This window comes from Glycine soja, chromosome 18, assembly GCF_004193775.1.
Source record: "Glycine soja cultivar W05 chromosome 18, ASM419377v2, whole genome shotgun sequence".
Taxonomy (NCBI): Eukaryota; Viridiplantae; Streptophyta; class Magnoliopsida; order Fabales; family Fabaceae; genus Glycine; species Glycine soja.
This window is the reverse complement of record NC_041019.1, coordinates 2,173,318-2,195,638: the sequence shown is the minus strand read 5'-3', so window position 1 is coordinate 2,195,638 and position 22,321 is coordinate 2,173,318. Positions and strand designations below refer to the sequence as shown.

General features: G+C 33.2%; 2 protein-coding genes and 1 pseudogene across 3 annotated transcripts; 1 reads left to right on the top strand and 2 right to left on the bottom strand.

Annotated features, from left to right (window-relative positions):
• Positions 1-3,482: 3,482 nt before the first annotated feature.
• On the top strand, positions 3,483-9,138 carry LOC114395558 (cytochrome P450 90A1-like). 2 transcript variants are annotated; one of them, XM_028357366.1, is made up of 9 exons: positions 3,483-3,573; positions 3,700-4,232; positions 5,311-5,460; positions 5,711-5,959; positions 8,057-8,143; positions 8,288-8,366; positions 8,455-8,561; positions 8,653-8,786; positions 8,875-9,138. In XM_028357366.1, exons 2-9 carry the CDS (start codon positions 3,702-3,704, stop codon positions 8,963-8,965), a joined length of 1,428 nt encoding a protein of 475 aa, XP_028213167.1. In that variant the 5' UTR covers positions 3,483-3,573; positions 3,700-3,701; the 3' UTR covers positions 8,966-9,138. The 2 variants fall into 2 exon arrangements, with proteins under 2 accessions (XP_028213167.1, XP_028213168.1); XM_028357367.1 differs by lacking the exon at positions 3,483-3,573 and having other exon boundaries at positions 3,612-4,232.
• A 1,022-nt stretch (positions 9,139-10,160) lies between these two features.
• Positions 10,161-15,611, bottom strand: LOC114395180 (annotated as a pseudogene).
• Positions 15,612-18,603: 2,992 nt separating this feature from the next.
• Positions 18,604-21,697, bottom strand: LOC114394716. Its single transcript, XM_028356384.1, has 4 exons — positions 21,058-21,697; positions 20,515-20,789; positions 18,991-19,186; positions 18,604-18,880 (listed from the first exon to the last, which is right to left on the bottom strand). The coding sequence occupies exons 1-3, from the start codon at positions 21,332-21,334 to the stop codon at positions 19,121-19,123; spliced, it is 618 nt and encodes a 205-aa protein (XP_028212185.1). The 5' UTR covers positions 21,335-21,697; the 3' UTR covers positions 18,604-18,880; positions 18,991-19,120.
• Between the last annotated feature and the right edge of the window lie 624 nt (positions 21,698-22,321).

The following is a 22,321-nucleotide window of genomic DNA, read 5'->3' as shown; positions in this document are numbered from 1 at the left end:
TTAACAAAGAAGCATTAAAGATGAAAATAAAAAATTCTAAGTCATATAAATTAGTTCCTCAATGATAATTTTTTTTTTAATTTAATCCTTAAATAAATATGTAAAAAATACAACAAATTAATCTTTTAAGCGATTTAATGATGAGTTAACAAATTATTCTTTAAAAAATATAACTTGTTATTAAATATTATAATTTAATGATAAAATAATTTTATAAATTTAATGATATAACTAATTTAACACATTTTTTATACATTTAAAAATAAAATTTAAATTTTTTTATGTTTGAAAAGATGAATTTATTAGTTATCAACTACCAAAATACCATTTATCCTATGATGTTATTGGGTCATTCCAATAACAAGTTCAATTTACTATTGACTTGCTCACGCTTTCAACTACCAAAATACCCAGAGCCGGATTCTTTTCTTATTCTGGCGGCAGCTTGGATTTGAGAGAACATCTTAATTAACATTTTGAAACTCTAAAAAACAAAGTGGGATTTTGTCCAAATCCCGCGAATCGTGGCTCTTAATCTGTCTCTAAACCACTAACCTACCTACTACAGTATATATATTCCTTATCCTTTCACCATGCAACATGTAATGCATCATCGATCTCCTCACTGTAATCAATGCTATTTTTAATTTAGTATAAGATCGCACTGGGTTGTGCTCAGAAGGTTCTTCCTCTCCGTCCATTAAATCAAAATAGCCCACATTCCCTTGAGAGTATTCTTAAACATATTTGAGACACAGCCAATGAAGTGTGTATGTTGATGTCAACGCGTCATATAGCCTAGAAGCAACTGAATGGAAAAGTGTATGTCATTTATAAAAATATCATTAATTAAATACTAATTATCATAAAAATATTTATCACAATTACTCACTTCAGTTTTAATTATAAGGAAAAAAGTTATTTCATCCCATTAAAAGGTTAGTTAATCATATTAAATTACATTAATTTCAGTTAAAAATTACTCCTGTCTTATAATAATTATCATATAAAAAAATTGTTCCAAAATATTAATTTTTTTTCACTCACATCCATTAAATATTAATGATATTAGTTAACAAAATAAAAAATAAATTATTGATGACAAAATTAATTTTATAAAAGTGTTATTTGCTGTAATTTATATAATGAGAAGAGGGGAGTAATTTTTTTTCGACTTATCATTCATCCAAACTTGTTATTAGAAATAAAAGAAAAATAGTTGTTGAATCCAAAACCTCAATTAGATCAATTATATTTTAGAGATATTAGTATTTAATAAGATGAAGTTAGTTAAAAAAAATATTTAAAATCAGAGGGAATATCTAACAATCATAACTAGAAATATTTGTCTTAAAAGAAAAATAAATGAAAAAAGTAATGATATTTGGTATTGTAATAATTTAACTAAATAATTGATGGATTTATAATAATTATGATAATTATAGTAATAAAATGTATTTATATGAAAATATAATAATTAAATGGAAAAAATAAGCATATATATATATATATATATATATATGAAAATGTGTTTTGAAGTTAAAATAGCAAATATAATACAGTGAGGTGGTAAGAAATTCTGAGGAATAATTCATATTTGAAAATAAAGAATCTAATTTAATACATAAAATTGATGAAATCAAATTTATTCATTTAAAAAATAAAAAATATATTTGTATATTGTGCATAACTCGCCATGTAATCTAATTATTTAAAAACTAAAATGCTTCATCATCCATATTCATGGGTTTGTCTAGTGGGTGAATGGCTTCATGTCCCTTTACGGGGGGTCCATGCCTTTTGTTTTTTAGTCATATAGGGAAAATGCTGTTGAAGCAACACATTATCATCACTCATCACCTCGTATGCCTGACAATGAAAGGGAGGATTTCTCTAATTTTTAGTCACTTCCAGCAAAAACTACAACTACTAATTAATTTTTCAAAGCAGAACATTTTATTTTAAAAAAAATCTTTGTAGAGAAAATAAAATCTAAGAGTAATTTATGAGGCTTTGATTTAATTTGTAGAATTGTTGAAAGTTTTATCTAGCAGTTTATTTTTTTAAGCCTTTCGGTGTAATCTTGCGTCACAGATCTCTTGTGGGCTGGTTGCAATAAACTTAAAGTTTATTTTTGGCTTTTTAAAAAAATAAGAATAACTTATGATCATAGCAACCCATCGAATTAACTGTGGGAAGGGGATAGATACTAGCTAAGTTTATTAAGACTATGTTTAGATTAATTTTTTTATAAGAGAAAAATTAACGAATGAAATAAGTTAAAATCCTTTTCATATTAATTACATTCTCTAACAAATATTTTTTAATTTATACGTAAGTTAATTTTAACTTATAATCCATGGGCTACATGCATCATAGTCTGCTACAAATTGCCCATTAATTTTGACTCCCATATGACATGAATCACATGAAGTTATGGGTTAAATTATTTGTTGCTTCTGAGTAGAGTACAACGTCCCATCTTCTCTAATTAACTAAATACGATACATATATATTATCAACTTTAGCAATTTCCTTTCATCTATTCAATTATTAAACACGTTGAAGTAACGTAAGACTCTAAGATGTATATTCCATATACACAATCAGAAAATAAGTCATCCTTTATCTTTCTTACAAAATAATGAAATATACATATAAAAGAAAAAATACAACCGAATAGTTGGCCTAACAAGACTTTGCCTAAATAAGTTTGACTTATTTAAAAAATTTAAAGTCTAAACATGACTTGTTACATGTAATATTTTAAACTAAACATGTGCTAAAGCCATGCTTTAGAATCATATTTACTCACAATCCATTGTTAAATGTGATACTTTATATTTATTGTTCCAGAATAAAAAATAGTTGACTGAAACTATTTCTATGCCCACCAAAGGAACAAAACAAGTAAGTACATAGGCAATATGGATATTCAACTTAACAAATTGGTACAGGTATTCAATACACGGTCCTCTTTCAGCTCATCCAGTGTTTAATGGTTTATTCCTTTTGAATGAAAAAGTGCAAAAAGAAAAAAGAAGATAGGAGACAAAGATAAGAAAAGAGGAAGTTTTCCATACTTTCCTTTCTCACCCAAAGTCTTATCCTTCGATACAAAAGAGAAAAATAAAGCAATTTAGATTCCACATTAATTTCATAGATAAAGAAATGTGAAAAAAAATATGTAGGATGAATTTGTTTGTAAGAAAAAAAGAGAGAAATAAACTGTAAAATAAATAATACAAGATTCATATTTTTATATTTTATATATTTTAATTCAAAATTTTATTCTTTATTTATTTATTTTTATTTCTTTTCACCTACCGAGCCGACCTGTAGTCAATACTCAGTAATGTAGTTTTATTTTTCTCAATAAATGAATTAAAAAAAATAAATAACTTCTATATGAAAATTATACTCCTATAAAATGAATATAGAAATTAAAAAGAAAAAAAATATGATGAGATAATTTTGTTTGTTTGTTTCTTTTTCCCACACAGACATGGTTTTCTTCTGGTTCTAGAGTCTGATCATTGGGCACACACAGCACAGGAACCCCCCTACCCCCTCGTGCGCTCCTTCACTCTTCCATTAATGCCCTTTCGCTTTCTCTCTCTCTTCACTGCTTTTTATTTACTCACATATTCACACTTTAGCGCCTTTATTTAACTTCTTCTCTTCTCTTCCCTGTTACAGCAATGGCTTCTTTGCCAGCTTTGCCAACACTCCTCCTCTCGTTCGCCGCCATCTTCTTCACCGTCCTCCTCCTCCTCCTCCTCTTCCTCCGCCGCCGGCAGCTCCGCCTCCCGCCGGGGAGCTACGGCTTGCCGTTGATCGGCGAGACGCTGCAACTGATATCGGCGTACAAGAGCGACAATCCGGAGCCGTTCATCGACGAGCGCGTGGAGCGGTACGGGTCGATCTTCACGACGCACGTGTTCGGAGAGGCGACGGTGTTCTCGGCGGATCCGGAGGTGAACCGGTTCATTCTGCAGAACGAAGGGAAGCTGTTGGATTGCAGCTACCCCGGTTCGATATCGAACCTGCTGGGAAAACACTCTCTTCTGTTGATGAAAGGTGGTCTCCACAAGAGAATGCACTCTCTGACGATGAGCTTGGCCAATTCCTCCATCATCAAGGATCATCTTCTTCACCACATCGACCGCCTCGTCTGCCTCAACTTGGACGCCTGGTCCAACCGCGTCTTTCTTATGGACCAGGCAAAAAAGGTTCGAATAAACTTCCACAAGTAAAGAAGAATAAATATTTCAAGTGTTATCAATTATGGTAAACTACTTATATTTTTGTTGGTTGATTCTTACCTATAAAAATAGGTAAACTTTTAAATTTAATACCACAGATAAATGTGAGTGATGTGATCATAATTAACAGTCTCAGACATTTAAAAAACGACCAAAATTATCCAGGCTTACCATTTTTTAAAAACCTTGACTTTACAGTAAAAATTACAGTCGTGTGAAATTTTAATTCTGATTAGAGTAAGTGTTAAGAGTGTTTTAACTTTCCCAAACTATCATCATCGAGCAATACCATGTTACATGTATGAGTTACTGAGTCAACTCAGTGCTGGATCGGTCGAGTCATGCTAGTTCACTCACCATCATCATATCATATGGGGGTTGTGAGTGAGAGAGAAGTGATGGACCAGTACCGGCTTTCTGCACTTCAATTTTATTATCTGGATCTAGTTTTGTTTGTTTACTTGTTTAGTTGAAAGCTAGTTAGCAACTTTTGTGTGTCTAACCAGCACTGGAAAGTTTTAAAGCTTTCTCTCTCTCTCTCTGTCCCTGTTTGAGTGTATTTTTGTTATATTTTATTCAATCAATTGGTTGATTGGAGAAAGTTGTTAATTAATTTAAGTAATATGGGTGTTATAGCATGTGATTGCGATGTACGTGATGGAAATGGGGATGGTGACTCAGATTCCATGGTTCGGTACAATGTGTCCAATTTCCTTGCACATGAGCCTTTACATCACGTTAACTTAAATGAAAAGGTTTTTGGGCTGCAAGGGATAATAATCACACTCTGCATATAAAACATTTGGTCATCATCATGTAGGGTGAGCATGCACATCAGCACATGTATGAATATATTTGCATATATGATATAATATAAGTCATGTGGAAAGAGAGATTGCTTTTCTATTAATTCCTTTTCAACAACTCGTGTTTTTTTTCTTTTTATTCCCCAAATTGCTAAAAACGTTTTTGTAATGATGATGAAGATGATTATGGATAATTGTTTTTGACAAAACAACTTTTGCTTGTTTTGGGTTACTTGCAGATAACATTTGAGCTAACGGTGAAGCAGTTGATGAGCTTTGACCCAGATGAATGGACTGAGAATCTAAGAAAAGAGTATGTTCTTGTGATTGAAGGATTCTTCACTCTCCCTTTTCCTCTCTTCTCCACCACATACCGCAGAGCCATCAAGGTGCATGTACCTAAATTTCCCTCTCCTTTTTATTATTATGGGCTAATATTCTTTTTCCTCATTTATTTCTAATACTAATTATATTAACTAATATGTGATAGCATAACATATAATTAGTGAATATATTAAAAGAATTTAATTTAGTTGGTTGAACATAATATATATATGAATATTATACTCCTCTTGGTATTGTCTTTGATTTCTACATATAAAATATATAATAGTGGATACGAATTGACTTAATTTGCAGGCAAGAACAAAGGTGGCAGAGGCACTAACGTTGGTAGTAAGGCAGAGGAGAAAAGAGTATGATGAAGACAAAGAGAAAAAGAATGACATGCTTGGGGCACTGTTGGCCTCCGGCGACCACTTTTCCGACGAGGAAATAGTGGATTTTTTGTTGGCTTTGCTCGTCGCCGGTTATGAGACCACCTCTACCATAATGACTCTTGCGATCAAGTTCCTCACTGAGACTCCCCTGGCCTTGGCACAGCTCAAGGTACCTAATAAGCCTAAGCTAGCACTAGACCTTATTTATTTATTTATGGTCTAATTACTTATTCGTATAATTTTTATATTGATCTCTTCTAGTTTTTATAACTAATAAGTGAATTTTTTAATTTCTGAAATATATAATTTAATTTTCAAGATGTCTTATCATTAAACTTTTTTAATTTATAAAATTAAAAAAATTAATTTGGGAATTAAATTGTAAATGTCTGAGACTAAAAATTCCACTTAATAAACTTTAAAGACTAAAAAATATACGGATATAAAAAAGAATAAGTTTAAAAATTAAATCAACAATTAAGGGTTTGTTTATTTATCTGATCATGAGAATATTCGTTTACTATCTTTATGTATGTGACTTATTAAAGTTTGTTTACGTAGATCTCGATTCACAAAATTAGTGGCCTACCTCACAAAAACCTATCTAGCACTACACCGTGCATCTTATTTACTTTTCTTAATTTCTAAGAATATTTTGTCTTTATTATTATAATTGTGAAATTTGGAAGAAATGATTTAATTGGGGCTTACTGGACCGTATTTTGATGTGGCTGCAAGGAACCCATCATGCACCCTGTCTATGTCCATGACCACCACCACTCCGGCCACCGTGTGGTGTGCTTCCTTTGAAACCTCATTTTCGTTATCTGATCCTCTCTACTCACTGTCTCCACCCCAACGGGGATTGACTTTTCATTATAAAATTATAAATTAAAACTACTATTTCAAAACATATAAAAAAATTTTGAAAAGTTTTTTTTAATTAAAAATATAAAATTTTATCATGATTTTTAACAGAAAATTTTTTATTTATTATGACTGTTGACTTTATTTAGGACAATCATTAAGGTAACCAAATTTTGTTAAGTTGTTTATGAAAAATTGGTTAACTCTAATAGTCTAAATTTGGAAAAAGTATGACTATGAAGTATTAATGCGGTATTCCTTTTCTTGTTTTCCCTGGGACACAGTCACACAGGAAAGTATTTGATGTCTGGTTTGTTGTTTTGTGCACGTTGAATACTGTTCAATTCAAATCTTGTAGTTAAAGCCTGTCTCTAAAGGATGAGTTTGACTGTGTGAAAGAGAAAAAAAATAAAGAAAAATATTTAAATTAAAATAGAAAAGAAAAGACGTGAAGCTCACTATTTCATGAATAATTCTTTCACCAATCAACTATTCTTGCCCACCGGCCGTGTCCAAGTTTTTTTTGTCATTTTATGACACCATGGATATCACACAATACTTGACATGCCAACAAAATCCCATCGCAAGTGCTTTCAAATAAATGAAAGACTTTGATTAGTTTTATTAGAAAAATAAAGTTTTAGTAGTAACATTATTTCTACAGCCAGGATTGCATTTAACAGAGAAAAAAAAATGATGGTGTGAAAACGTAGTAGAAAAGAAGACAAGGAAAAAGTCATAGGAGACATGGGTGGAACCAAGAGGTAAAATTATTACATTCAAAGCTCACGTTTGGTATTGGTCTTTTGACCTGATCGTCCGTATGTGGTGTTGAAAGACGACAAGACCCTTGCCACCGTGCGTCTGCTCTGCATCTGCATCATCTGCACTCTGCAGAAAGTACTTTTTGTGTTGTGCAGAAATTGTTTTGCCGCGGAGTTATCTCCATGCATGGGAAGTCGTGTGGCTTTGATTTCAATGACTGTTTATGATCACACTATCGTAATTAAGTAAAACGTGACCATGTCATACTAGCCTCAACCCCCACGTGCTAGCAGTATTAGTAGCATGCCCGGTGAGAATAATTTTGAATCCTTCTGCTATTTGTAATAAAAAAATGTAGCTTGAATCTGGTATCAGCATGTTTAATTAGGAGAAATTATTTCATAGTATCGGTCCACCATGTGTTCATGATCTCGACCTATCTTTAAGTGACATATAACCAAGATTTTTAACTTACAAGAAAGAGTTAAGAACACTCAATTATGGCATGGAGATTGGTTGTGAACATAATAGTTCAGTTTGTCATTGGATGTTAGTAAATAAGACTATTTAGTGTCAATGGCACTCATGATCAAACTGGAGTATTATTTGAGACTTTGATTGTGTTATTTGGCAGGAAGAGCATGACCAAATCAGAGCAAGAAGTGACCCAGGGACACCACTGGAATGGACCGATTACAAGTCAATGGCGTTTACTCAATGTGTAAGTAATCACATGTAACTCAATCCTCAATGTTTAGTTAAAATAACAGTAAGGATATAAAGTAACAATTACTATTAATTTGTCGGTGTTTGTTACTTTGTAATCTTATCCTTTACTTGTTTTTTAATCATTTGTGCAATACAGGTTGTGAATGAGACCTTGAGAGTGGCAAACATAATTGGTGGGATTTTTAGGAGAGCAAGGACAGACATTGACATAAAAGGTAACCACCAAAAAAGTTGTAAAATATAGTTAGACAATGCACATTTCAATTTCAACAAAGTATGAATGCTTCACTTCACTTGTAATAGGTTACACTATTCCTAAGGGATGGAAAGTCTTTGCATCATTTCGTGCTGTACATCTGAATCCTGAACATTACAAAGATGCCCGGTCCTTCAATCCCTGGAGATGGCAGGTACTTCAATTCAGTCTTTATTACTAATCTAAGTTCAGTCACACATTAATTTTTATTCTTCAATTACTTACTTGTGGTCAAAATTGATCAGAGTAACTCATCAGAAGCAACAAACCCTGGTAATGTTTATACACCATTTGGAGGAGGGCCACGGTTGTGCCCTGGCTATAAGCTAGCCAGAGTTGTACTTTCCGTCTTCCTTCACCGCATTGTTACCCGCTTCAGGTACAAACATTTTGTACAGTTATGCATGTTAAGGTGCATGTGTTAGTGTTTAATCTGTCACTGGCGTTGTGCTTTCAATTCATGGCAGTTGGGTTCCTGCTGAGGAAGATAAGTTGGTGTTTTTCCCAACTACTAGGACGCAGAAGAGGTATCCAATTATTGTGCAGCGTAGAGACTAGAGAGGAGTGCAGACCATGTATAGCAATATGAAAATTAAGAGCCCAACAGATAGAGAAGGGCCAAAAGGAAGATGAGTGTAGATCAGTTTAATAAGTTAATGTTCATCATATGTAAATAAATGATAAAATTCATATCTCCCAGTTCATATATCAATCATCAATTGCCTCTGCAATGCTCAACAGCCAGAAAAGTTGGCAATAATTTTAACACTGAAGGCATCCAATTATAAGTTACTTGTTGGATAAAATAAAGACACAGATCATTCGATTCAACTTGGTTTAGTTATAACCTGAATTGGTTTTTGGACACCGAAGGCATCGAATTTAAAAAATGTGAAGACCACTCATCCAATGCGTGGAAGAGAACTAGAAAAACATGAAAACACATTCTATAAAGATTACGAATACCTTTCATTTTTTCAATTTCTTTCACGTACAATAATAAAACATCATTATAAGAGCCTTCTCGTACTATACCCTATAAAAAAGCCTTCTTGTGTATAGCACAAAACAAATAATTGAAAAACAAATTTCGTCGATTGGCCTGCTTTGAATTATGTATTGCAACGCAATGGAATGGTATTGGACCTGCACGTCTTTGAAGACCAAGCGAATATAAGCAGCAAGCACGATGTTTCCAATTATGTGTTCCTTTAGGAATCAAAACAAAGCAAAACAATTGAAATTGAACAAACGTTGTGTATTTTTTTTATCATTATTATAAACTTATAAATTAACCTACAATTCCCTCTATATTTTATAAAAATAAATCACTTTAATCCATGACTAAATCCAAATAATAAACCCTAAATGCTATCTATTGTAGTTTTAATTGCCAGTGCGTTTTACTCTTCACGTGAGTTTAATTCATCTTATTTCGAAGAAATATTTTTTAAACTGAAACGACTTTTTTATATTAAAAAAACATTATTATCTTAATTTTCATACATGCTATTAGTTGATGCGTGCTTGGATCAAATTTTGGAACATAATTCTACACTCTTTTCACGTCTAACCAGTAAAATAGGTGGAAAATTATTCCAGCTGCTTCTCATTGTACGTGGTTAATCACGTCTTACTATTTCCCAAACACAGTAGAAAGTTTCAGTTAGAACAGACAGATCAATCAGCAGTTACAGCTAAAGATAATGGTTTTGATAAGCAATACGATAACTCTTACTTTGATTGTGCAAGATATTTAAAGTTTTCTTTTCTCATTTTTTCACACTCTTAAGTTGAAAGAGATTGTTCACCTCGGTATGTTATGGACCCGTTTGCAGCTCATACACTAAACTTATCAAGTACATGGTTTCGGGCAATTGTAGCTTCCGACAAGGCAATTGAAAACCCTATCTCTGGTGCATGTTCCATTCTAAACAGAATGAAAATACCAAGGTTTATTCTTTCTTAGCATTTCTTCTCTGAAACTGACATATATGAAAAGGGAGTTAGGAGGTATTAGTGTACAACTAAGTTTGCAACCTTCTTCCTGTTGACCTTTACAGGAAATTTTTTATAATGTAAATATGTTAACTGTACTCCCGACTTCTTTGTATGAAATTCCCTAATTTTGGCGAGACAATTGAAGTGACTAAACTAGTGGGAGTGCAAAAAGTAGGATCATAGTTCAAACCACACCAGTCCTGCTACAGAAATAAAATATAGCATAGGATGCTTTTAGAGAATAGGCAGGCTTGATTCTCTGCTGCTTCTTTCTTTGTTTCTCAATGTAGACTCCACAAGTTTAACTTTCTTTGAATTTTCAGTATTTACAAGTGAAAGTTTTTCAAGCGATGATTTGAGCATGGACATCTGATCATCTCCTGCACAACTTTTCTTCCCTGGTGTTTTCTGTTGTTGGTGATTAGCTTTTGAAGCTTGCAAGTGCCTTCTCAGCCTTGCACTTAGCGCATCAACAGAAGAATGCAAAGCATCCAACTCAACTTCCTTAAAATGGTCTGGAAAAAAAGGTGTGATTAAGTGCTTTTGAAAGAAATTCTCAGTAGATAGAAATGGCAATAGATGAAGCAGAATGGGGAATGGTGTATCAGGTACAGGAAAAGAGAGAGCTAGAGACTGAACATAACTAGATTCAGGTAGAGATCATGTGAAAAGCATACTATTATTGCAAACCATTAAAGTCTTGTTTATATATAAACTTCTCCATAAGCACTTGCAAGAGAAGAAAATAAGAAAGTAAAATGAATTGAGCTTCTCTTATAAGCTAAAATCAACCTGTGCAGTTGACTTACATAACTCTCATCTAACTTTCTCAGAAACTAAGGTACATAAGTTGATTTTAAATTATGGGAAGAACTCAATTCATTTGATCTTCTTATTTTCTTCTATATGCGTTTATGGAGAAGTTTATCCAATTAGGGCCTAAATGTGAAACTTTGAGAAAAAAAGGTACTCAAAATTTCATTAAAAAGCAAAAGTACGGGATCGAACATCCATTACCAAGCTCAGATTTAAACTGCCGCTCTGCTCTGGACAGTGGTTTTTTGTGAGCATAAGGTAAGTTCCTTAAATGTTGCAAGCGCTCTTCCAAAGAATTGAGTTTGAATTGCACGATCTATCCTTTTCGGTAATATAGCCTCTTGCTCCTCAATTTTCAAAAGTTTCTTTTGTGCATCACCTAATCGAGAATGTTGGTCATTAATGATTTTCTTCAACTGAGGTGCGTGATGCTTGAGCTCCAGGTACACCTATTATGACAGAAAATGTAATGGAAGAGAGCCAACAGTTATTATCAAAAAGCATAGCTGTATTCAAATTATTTGTATAATCCCTTTAGAGTACATGCCACATAGAATATAGAACTAATGAATTAAATTATAATGAACTACCTCAATTCACGTAATAATATACAATTTCTAACATATTCTACCGAGATCTTCCTGTGCAAATAAATTGTATAAGTGATCATCAATAAACTTTTTACCTTCATTTGAAAGAATTTATAGTCAATTATTTAAACAATTAAGCTACAATCAGCCTTCTGTAGAAATATTAATAACTCTTGGCCTAAGATTATTACTTCGGTTTAGGTCAAAACTTGTTAGAGAATACAATTGAAAGAGAAAATAACAGGTAGCAAATATGATAAATATACAAGGTCAGAATAAGGACTCAAAGATCAACCAACAATAAAAGGCTGTGACATTATGATAGTCCTACCTTATGTGCATACTCCACATAGGTTTCATGAAACAGCTTGAAATACTGATGCAATGTTGATCGACCTTCAATTGAATCAGCTGCAACAGATTGTAAACTTGGAGAGGCCTGAGGAACAAGTACCTCCCTGGTCCCTCTAAGTAGTTCCTTGCTAATTATTGTTGGCATATCTCTCTCTTTTGGTTCCCCCTCTGATGAAATGGTTTTCTTCTCCATATCAATGCTTACTGGAAGCAAGAGGTTCCAGCTTTTCATCTCAAGCACAACACACTCTAGAGAAAGAGTAATAGCTACAATCCATGAATATCCAAATGAATCTGATAATGACACAAAGCCACAAAGTGACAGTTCTGAGGTGAATCCACTCTGGCAAGTATTTAGAACAGGGTGCACAGATGGTGTTTTCATTGTATCATCCTTGCCATTTGTCTGACTTGTAAATGGAAGAAAATGTAAAACTATTGAGTCAATCCTTCCGTCATGAAGGGAATATATTCTTTCTGGCATAAGTGTATCAATGAACAATGAAATAATATAACCACTTTCTGCTCTTTGTGGCAGAGCCAAATCAACAATAGCCAGTCTCAGCAAAGGGGGTGAATTACCCAACCAGGCATTATGATCAAGCTTCCACAAACTGCTGCTGGCAATTGACTCACAAATCATAGCAAGGCCAAGAATTTGGTCATGGGAATCAACACGAAGACGAGGTGGACTACCAACACTCCAGACAGGTTGGATCTCATCGGCTAGAGCATCAATCTGTAATTTCCCCCCACTCCAGGCAGTCACCAAAATAGAGTCTTTGCTGACTAAATTGTAGAGAAAACTAACTGCACGACCTTCACATTCTGCACTACGACCAACTGAATCTTCATTCCCACCCTGACCTACTCTTCGCAGAGGTCCCTAGAAAATAAAAAACATAAAGTAGAGTCATAATATGCAACACTGCAACTGATGGAACAATCTGTTAAAGACACTTTTCCATCTATTGATAATACAGCTGACAAAAGTCCAGTTTAAAATATATGTATACCTGCAAGACAAGAGGTGCATCAAATAAAGCATAAGCATGAGCTTTAGCAAAGACAGGCCGTCTCCTTCAGTTTCTTGGTTCTGTAACTCGGGAAAAGCTGCTTCTAACCAGGAGATGGCCAACTTTGAATTACTTGCCGCAACAGAGTTGATTGATATTATTCCAAATGTGTGAGCATCATTGAATATTTCTACCAAAGACTCACATTTGAAGAGACTGTGGATAAGCAGAGAAAACAGTCACGAATTTAGAAATATCTATGAGTAGGATACAAACACTTTAAAGAAAATAACTGCATCTGGCATGAAACCAACGATCATTACAAATGGCCAAGACATCAATGTAGTAAAGAAATCTTCATCAAATATAATTGAGGACATATTGGTGATATTTCAGCAGTAAAGGGAGACAAAAAAATGAGAGCATTAAAATACCCTCCAAATGGAACAACTGGGCAAAGTACATAGAAAGCCCCATAAACAAAATAAAAACCTGTTGAATAGCACAATAAATAAAATGTTTAAAACTAATAAGTAATGTCAGTAGAGATTGAAAAATGGACAAATAAGAATATCCAAAAACAGTTAAACAAAAAAAACAGCAAAACTTACACTGAACAGGTCCCATAAGTGGTCTCCCCCAAAAGAAAAATCAACTGGACACAATGATGAGGCATTTCTAGATCTACCAGGCTCAACAGGCTGTAAATAATATTCTTGCTCAGGTTGCAAAGGATCCACGGCAAAGTTGAAAAGTCTACAAAGATGAGTTTGCAATTAGAGGGCAACATGACAACATAACTCACAGTTAAAATGTTAAATAATGTCTTATCCAACCAAGAAAGAACAGATATTAGACAAAATAAAACAAAAGGCAAATGTATGAAATGGTGAGGTCCAAACAACTATTATATGGTTACAGAACATTTTATGCATGTGAAAATAGTTCAATCAAAATCCAAGAAAATGAAATAAAAAAAAAATGTTATTATAAAATTTAACTATTATATATAAGGATAAAAAAAATAGCAGTCAAACATAAAAACTAATGGTTGGATGGAATTTTCATTTTCTTCATGGAGATAAATAAAGGGAGCACATATTCGGCTATTAGCTAGGCTTGTTATCCACTCACAGTAATGTAGATAACATTAAAAAGACTTCAAATAATAGGGTAGGCAATTTGCTATGAAAATTTTGTCACCTATTACAATATTAAACTGATATTTACTCCCTTGTAAAAGTGTAATCTCTCAAGTTTTAAATTTCAGCATTGCTTCTGAAGCCATTCCAGCAAGAATATCTTTCCAGTCTAGCATAAACCAAGATGGCCCAATGAACAACCATCATTCACACCATAGCCACCATACTAGACAATATCCAGCACCAATATATACATAAATTAAAAAAAATTATAAAAAAAAAAAGCTTACCGGAAAACGGAGTCAGAAGAAAGGATTCCCAAATGAGTATCACTGTAAGGGTGCCATAATGCTTGTAGCACACGAATATCATTGCCACCGGTGGAATACATCTGAGAACCAACAGTAATAGTCCTACAACAAGATATAAAAAAAAAGGGGGTTAAAAAAAACTCTATGATGGTAAAGCTCATAACTCCAGCAATCAAAATAATTACACTAATTATAATTTATAGTATTGAAATGTATAGTGTATGTATACACCAAATTGACACTCTTCATTTCTCTCTCTCTTCTTCTCTTGAAGTATCTAGCAGCACATAGGTGTCCGTAACCATCTCCAGCTTCCTATGCAATGCACCTCGAAATTAAACTAGAAGATCCGATAAAGATAACTTGAACACTATTTATTTTAAATTTTTAATAAACAAATAATAAATATTGAAGAAATGGTTAAGGTGAAGTAGTAGCAGAGAAGAAGCACATTAGCGAGTTCCACTTGGAATTGTACCTGCAAATCAAGTTCACGTCCTTCTTAGAGGTGCGTCCGTAGAGGTACATAACAGAGAGTGTCTCGGAACCGAAAAGGAGTATCGCTGTTCTGTTCCTGTTGATTGAGATTTTGCGGACATCGAAATCAAGCACCGCGTCCGCTTGCAACACCTGTTTCAAATTCACCGCCAATTAAATTTGGATTCCATTTCCACCAAAACCTAAAAGCAGAGAGAGAGAGAGAGAAGGACCTTAGAGGGAGAAGCGGCGAGGACGGAAGAGGGATCGGGGTCGCCGAGACGGAGAGAGAGGCGGTGGAGGCAGCGGTTGTTTGAGTCCCATAAGTAGAGGCGCGAGGCTCCGTCCCAGGCAAGGAGGTTCCGGGAATCGGCGGCGGTGGTGGCACCGCCGTGAGCGGTGAAGAGAGGGTGTTTGGGAAGTGGGACCCACTGGAGTTCTTCTTTGGGAGTTTGGGAGCGGCTTGGGCTCGGCTCCAACGTGATTCTCATCGTTTGTGTGATTCTTTCTTGAATGTTGTTAAGTGCACCCAGCATTCTTTAAAAATGGTAAAATTGTCTTTGTTATTTTCTTTCCTTACGGATCACATTGATATTGATCCGTAAGTTAATTTTTAAGACTTACGGATCAAGTTGATCTGTAAAAGATTTACGGATCAAGTTGATCCGTAAGTCTTAAAAATTAACTTACAGATCAACTTGATCCGTAAGGGGTATTTTTGTCTTTTTGTGGTTAGTGCTAGGTGCAACAGCAATAATGCTGGGTGCACCTAGCAGCACTCTTCTTTCTTCCAAAGAACAGCCCAGCTCCTTTAGCAGTTCAAACCCCTCTTTGTGGATTTTGGATTGGACGGGCCCAAAGAACAGCCCAGCTCCTTTTGCAGGTTGCTATTGTACTCTTATAAAGCCTAATTTCATTGATCTAGAAGATTGTACTCATATTTTTTTTTCATTCCTGGGGGTATAAATTTGACAATAAATAAGTTTATAGGCTTGATTCTTTGTGTAAATTTACATACTTGATATTTAAATAGATAAACAAATATGTTATAAAAATTAATATAATAATAGTACTAGAAAAAAATATTATCAGTATTTATTTAAATAGATTGTCGTATTAGATTTTAAAATGTATTGACATAGTTTATTTCTTTAAAAAAATGTTAGCCTAGACTTCATGTAGACTATAAGGATTTCTTAAAAATAAATATTGACATATTTATTTATGAAGTCTGGTGTTTTAATCTATCTCGTCCCAAATATTTTTTTTTTTGGGGTACAAGGGGGAAAACCGAAAACATAAAGAACTAAGAACGCAAAAAATGGACGCCATTGGCGTTAGCCAACAACAAGGGCAAAAAATCAAGAGGGGGAGAAGCCCAAGAAGCCCAATCAGAGTCATGTTCAGTTCCCAGTTTGGCTAAAGAAATCGACAGAAAAATTGTCTTCTCTAAGAGTGTGTGATTTATGATGGGCACTAGTCCCATTGAAGAAGATCTTGAATAGCTCGAATGAGTCCCTGAAAGCTTGAAGTGCTTAATTACACTGATTCTTAACCAGGGCAATAGCATAAGAAGACTCGTATGCAATTATTTTATAATAGAAGTTTATGTTAAAATTTAATATGCTGTGATTCTACCTAAAGATATTCTAATCTCTGAAACATGTAATTTTGAGTTCAATTTTAAAATTATGTACATGGAAATAAAATATTAGAGAATTATAATTTTAAGGTATGACAATATTCCTCTCACTTATCTAATATAATATTATTAATCAAATATTATTAACATTCCCTCTTTTGTATTAGTATACACGAAAAGTATTCCAATGTGGGAAAGAGAATCTTTGATAGGAATTTGATTCCTCTTTTTTTAAAACAACAATGCTGTAAAGTTTAAGCTGAGAGATATAATTAAAACTCAAGGCATACATTTATTAAAAATTAAATATTTACTAGGTGAGCTGAAAAGCCAATTTGATATTCCCTTAAAAATTAGAAGGGGGGTCATATAGCTTTTTATATAAAGTTACTTATGACTTTTCTTTTGTATAAAAAAAACTGTTAGAACATTTACCATAAATTTTTAAGATGACACCAAAGAGTAAAATTGGTACCCCTTCAAATTAGAGATAAATAAAAGAGGAATACATTAATATTAACTTATTCACCGAAGCTTGTTCTCTAAACTTCTTTATCATTTGTTTAATGATGTATTGAACTGGTCCTACTATTAAAAACTAAACACATGCAGAATTGTTGAAGTTGTCAAATTTATTCATGGGTGTCAAGTAAAATGTGTCCCCGATCCCATGAATCTAGGGCTACCCGTAATATTGGGGTTGTCTTTAAATCAAATCCTCCATACACTAGTCAACCAATTTGACGTCCAAGTCTAGCCTTAACACAAGCAACTTAGCCCCAAAGCCTGACTAGACCAATGAATAATAGTGGGCAAAGATTTGTAACAATGGGGCATCATGATGAGGTCGAAACAATTATTAGTTTTGACGAGAGAAGGCTAAATTATGGAGAAAATTAATTTAGTCTTTTTATCTTCATAATAATGTGCGAAGGAAAAAAAATGTTCTCTCTTAATTTACATATATAAGATTTTTCTTAAAAGAAAAGTTGTATATATTAACTTAGCTGGAGCAAAGATAGTTAATCTTTTTTGCGAGCTAGGGCTAAGCCAAATACAAAGATAAAAAGTAATTTTCCAAGATTAATACTATATTCAACTTAATCAATAGCTGAAAATTAGAATGATTAATACTTTTATATATAATGTAAAACTAAAAGTAGAAAAAAAAGAGAATAATTCACTATAATCATCGACCAAGTTAAGCTCGACAACGTTTGTTGGATGCAAATTCATCAATAATTAACTTCATCATATTAAAAAATTATTAATGTCATTCACAATGTAAACAAATTTGTGATTTGTTTTTTATCTAATTCGGTTGGTTGAATAAATATGATATTGATTTCGATTCCATTGAATAAAAAAATTATGATTTATTTTATTTCTTAACAAGATGAAATACAAGAAAAATAGTGAGAAGTTGAAAATTAAAGAATAATAAAAGTTCGGACTTTAAGGACTAAGGAGTTATTATGACCTATGAGTAAAAGTAATGTTCTATTTTAAAAAATAAAATAAAATTGGAGAATCTGTAAAAATTTATGTATTTTTTTTATGGCCAAGCCACCCTGCATGGTAAAAATAGACATTTTGTATTTTTGTATTAAAATAAAAACTATATTTTTTTGTTAAGCCTTTAATATTTATTTTACGACCATCATATATATGATTATTATTTGAACTACCCATGTTTTTTTCTCTATTTATTTTAAAATGTGGTATGCGTGCAGGAAAACGTCAATTTTTTTTTTTAAAAATCCAGATATCCCTTGATTGCTAAAAGCCTAAAACACCAAGTTAGTGCAACAATAATTAATCAACTTTACATCTTAATAAGAATCCGGTACTACATATAACAAACCATTCATTTTTATATATACAAGAAGATATACACGAAACAATTGCAAAGGGAAAACAAGAATAACAAAACAAATTAAAATAGTTATACATAAATCGCCAAAGATGGAAGCACTATTGTACATATATTAATCACTATTAATTATACCTAAACACCATTCAACAACTTTATGTATCCTGGTAGCGGTAGAGTGTAAACTTCTATGACAGTATCCGAGGTTAGAAAATTAGGCGTCAAAGGTTACTGGCATCCTTTGGATAAACCTGAAATAAGAGAAAAAAGAGTAGCAATTAGGTTTTGGTTACACAAATCACTATTTAATTTTACAACAACAAAAAAGATAGTTAGTCTTTCGTCATGAAAAGATAATTACCGTAGCATCCTTTGACGCACGCAAGAACATAATATGATGAATAGCAGAAGCTGTTTGTGTTAGTTGAAAATCATATATACGTATAGTTGATATTGATATATCCTTTAATCTTGTAGAGGCACATGTGAGTTCATTTGATTCTTTCTTCTTGAGGAATCTTCGGATACCTGGGATACCCATTTTTGCAAGCTGAAATCTGCGAATACATCAAAAGTAGAACATGGTTAATGTTTTGATCACTTTTTATCTGTTTGTTCAGATAAACATATGTAAATATCAAAATATGGTACTACTATTATGGTGTGTGAAGCACGTGGGAATAACTTGTTCATTTCGTATGACTAGGTGAGAGAAACCCATCAATAACTGTTCCTGTTAGTGGGCAATACCTTCAACTTGCAAGGTGCCTATTGGGATGGCATCATGGCAATGTTGAAGGCCGTGATCTTAGGCTACAAAATTAGTACTATTTTAAATCAAAAAAAAAAATTGATAGAATTTTAAATCAAAATAAGTTAACGTATCTCTGCATACCCCACATGATCAAATACATACCTAGATATTTGTAAATTATATATTATTGACTTTATTCATCAATTAAGGTCGGCTATTTCCCATTTTATCTTATAAAGATTCTTTAGACACAAGGAAGAACGAGATTTCAAAAAAGGATTTATACGTGAGACCAAGTCTTATTTGGATTAAAAATAAGAAATATAAAAGGTTTTTATAACTACTATAAATTGAAGATTTGATGAGAAGTCCAACATCCCCATATGACCGCATTCCCTGCCCAATTTCCAACCAGCACAATTTGGCTGTTTTGAAAAGTCAACAAACTATGTTGCCAAAGCTGAAAAAATAAATAAAATGCAAGGACCAATTTGAATTTTGCCTTCAAGAGGAATTGTCACCAAACAATTGACCTTCCAGAGAGGCAGGGAAAATCAACCCTCCCATATATAAACCCAATAAATAAGGCCACGAACGAAGTTTCCTTGATCATCAACAACGGTACTTAGGTGAGGCCTCACTACCTCACAAAAATTCCCATTTCTTCCCTCCGTGTCCACCCCCCGTTACCAAAACATTAAAGTGGAAACTAGTTTAACTTCATTTTTCACTTAAAAGATAATACTAATTTCAACCCACTACTTACTAGACTCGAAATGTGTTTTTTTAAGGAAGGTATTTAATGTTTTTAATTTGACATTAAACTAATCATTTCGCATCAGATTAATCTATTTTGAGATATAATAATACTTCAAATTATGATTTTATATTCAAATCGAAAATCAAATCTCAAACCTATTAGACTTGAAATTTGAATATACAATATCAATTTTAGATTCTAACTTTGTTAGTCATTATACAGTTAAAAAAATATTAATTTTTAAAATTAAGCTATTTTTTTTTTGCAAATTAATATTGTTCCACTTACACACGCAATTATTTTAATTTTAAAATTTAATTTGGCTTTGGTGGGAAGAAACCAAGTGGAGTGTATGAGGGGGAGACACTTACAGCTTCAATGTCAATTTTGTAGACCAAAAGCTTTCTTCTTTCCCTGCAACTTGTTCTGTAGGCCACCACAACATGTCCCACGGCCAACGCACAAGAGCACACGAACAGAGCTATTTCGGTGGCACGAACATACCCACTTCGATCAATACCCGAAACACTGAAGATGTAAACGGCTTTGAACGACACAAACATCAGAGACAAAACAGAGCACATGGTCGTGATCCCCAAATAAGGTCCACGGGAAAGCCTTGGTCCATCACACAAACTATAAACACCTACACAAAAAAAAAAAAAAAGTTTACAACCCATTAAACAACCTTCAAAAGGGTCCTCGAAAATCACTACAAAATCACACCTTGTCGTTGTGTGTGCAAGCACTAACTACTAGAAAAAGAATGAATTAGTGACCAAATTTGGTGACGGAAAATTGATTTCCTTCACTAACTCTAGAATCACTAAATTTTAATGACAACTTATTCAAAAAATTACATGTTCCGCTAGTAATTTCAATTTACTAGTGCAAATAAGAGTATATGTACTTACAGAAGATGATGAAGGATCGTATTATTGACACAAGGGGAATATCAATGAGAGAGTATCTAAAATCGTAGTTGTGGAAATGGGAAGCGAGAGTTTCCAAGGAGAAAGAAGAAGGAGATAGCGTGGAGAGCAAAGCAGAAGGAACAAGTGCATCGGCAATAACAAGGAGAACCGGGGCTGAGAAAAGAAGAAGCGATATAACCATAGTGATCAAGAAGAACAGAGTCTTCAAGCCCCTCAATATTCTTTTGGACTTCTCTTCTTTTGAGGAAAAACCCATGTTGGAATGATCCTATATATTTGGTGATTCCAAATAGCTAATCCTGGATCAGCTTATAATATGAGGGTTTGTTACAAAAGAAAGAACTATATATGTGTTGTGTTGTTGTGTGTTGTGGTCACAAGGGGAACGAGGGAGAAGGTTTAATTAAGAGGGTGAAGAATTAGAGAGAATAAGGGGACGGAGCAAGGAAGGTGCAGACCAAGGTGCAGCAATTTTGACGGGACTTGTCCACTCTTTGAGTGATGACAAATGCTTGGGACTTTACAAACAGACCCCCTTATGGGTCATGTATTATAGAGGAGTTCCCAACACAACACTTGATGCTTTTTTTCTCTCTCTAAGCCAACGGCAATACCTAAAAGCTTAAACCACAATTAACTATATTTATGCTTCCATATTATTATATTTGGTGAGGGCCATTTCCTGTGTAGCAACTACCAGATTCAGTTCTAGATCTTTGACACGTGTCCCCTTTGTTGTTCTTACTTCTTAATGATCCTTGATGAGTTGGTGTACCACGTCATTTCATATGTAATATTTTTGTGATAGGATGAATTTTTATCAGTTGAGTTTTTTGAAAGAAGATTTTTGCCTTATTGCCATATTAAAAATTCACATTAAGGGCTTCCCTAGATGAGAGATAGTATAAAATATAAAAGGGAAAATATAAACCCTCCATTCCATTATAGAGTGGATTTGAATGGTAAGAAAAGAGAAATAAGATTAGTAATAAGAAAAAAAGTTACCATGATAAGTAATCTTATAAGAAAGGAAAGAAAATAAACTACAAATGAGATAGAATTGATAGAGAAAAAGTGAATATATAAATATTATTAGTCATAATAAAATTTAAAATGTGACATGAAAATACAAATCAGATATATATAAAAAATCTCAAACATATTTAAACTTAAATATAATCATGTGTGGTAAGCGTTTTTATGTAGTAAACAACATGATCTTTTACCATTTCATTTCAAGATG

Bases quoted from the DNA above. Each gene is read 5' to 3' on its own strand.
- LOC114394716 (XM_028356384.1), bottom strand. From the start codon at position 21,334: ATGGGTTTTTCCTCAAAAGAAGAGAAGTCCAAAAGAATATTGAGGGGC. The intron at 20,790-21,057 runs GTAAGTACATAT...TTTTTTGTGTAG, and splicing joins ACGATCCTTCATCATCTTCT to GTGTTTATAGTTTGTGTGAT. The intron at 19,187-20,514 runs GTAAGTGTCTCC...ATGTATTCGCAG, and splicing joins ACAAAATTGACATTGAAGCT to ATTTCAGCTTGCAAAAATGG.
- LOC114395558 (XM_028357366.1), top strand. From the start codon at position 3,702: ATGGCTTCTTTGCCAGCTTTGCCAACACTCCTCCTCTCGTTCGCCGCC. The intron at 4,233-5,310 runs GTTCGAATAAAC...GGTTACTTGCAG, and splicing joins TTATGGACCAGGCAAAAAAG to ATAACATTTGAGCTAACGGT. The intron at 8,562-8,652 runs GTACTTCAATTC...AAAATTGATCAG, and splicing joins TCAATCCCTGGAGATGGCAG to AGTAACTCATCAGAAGCAAC.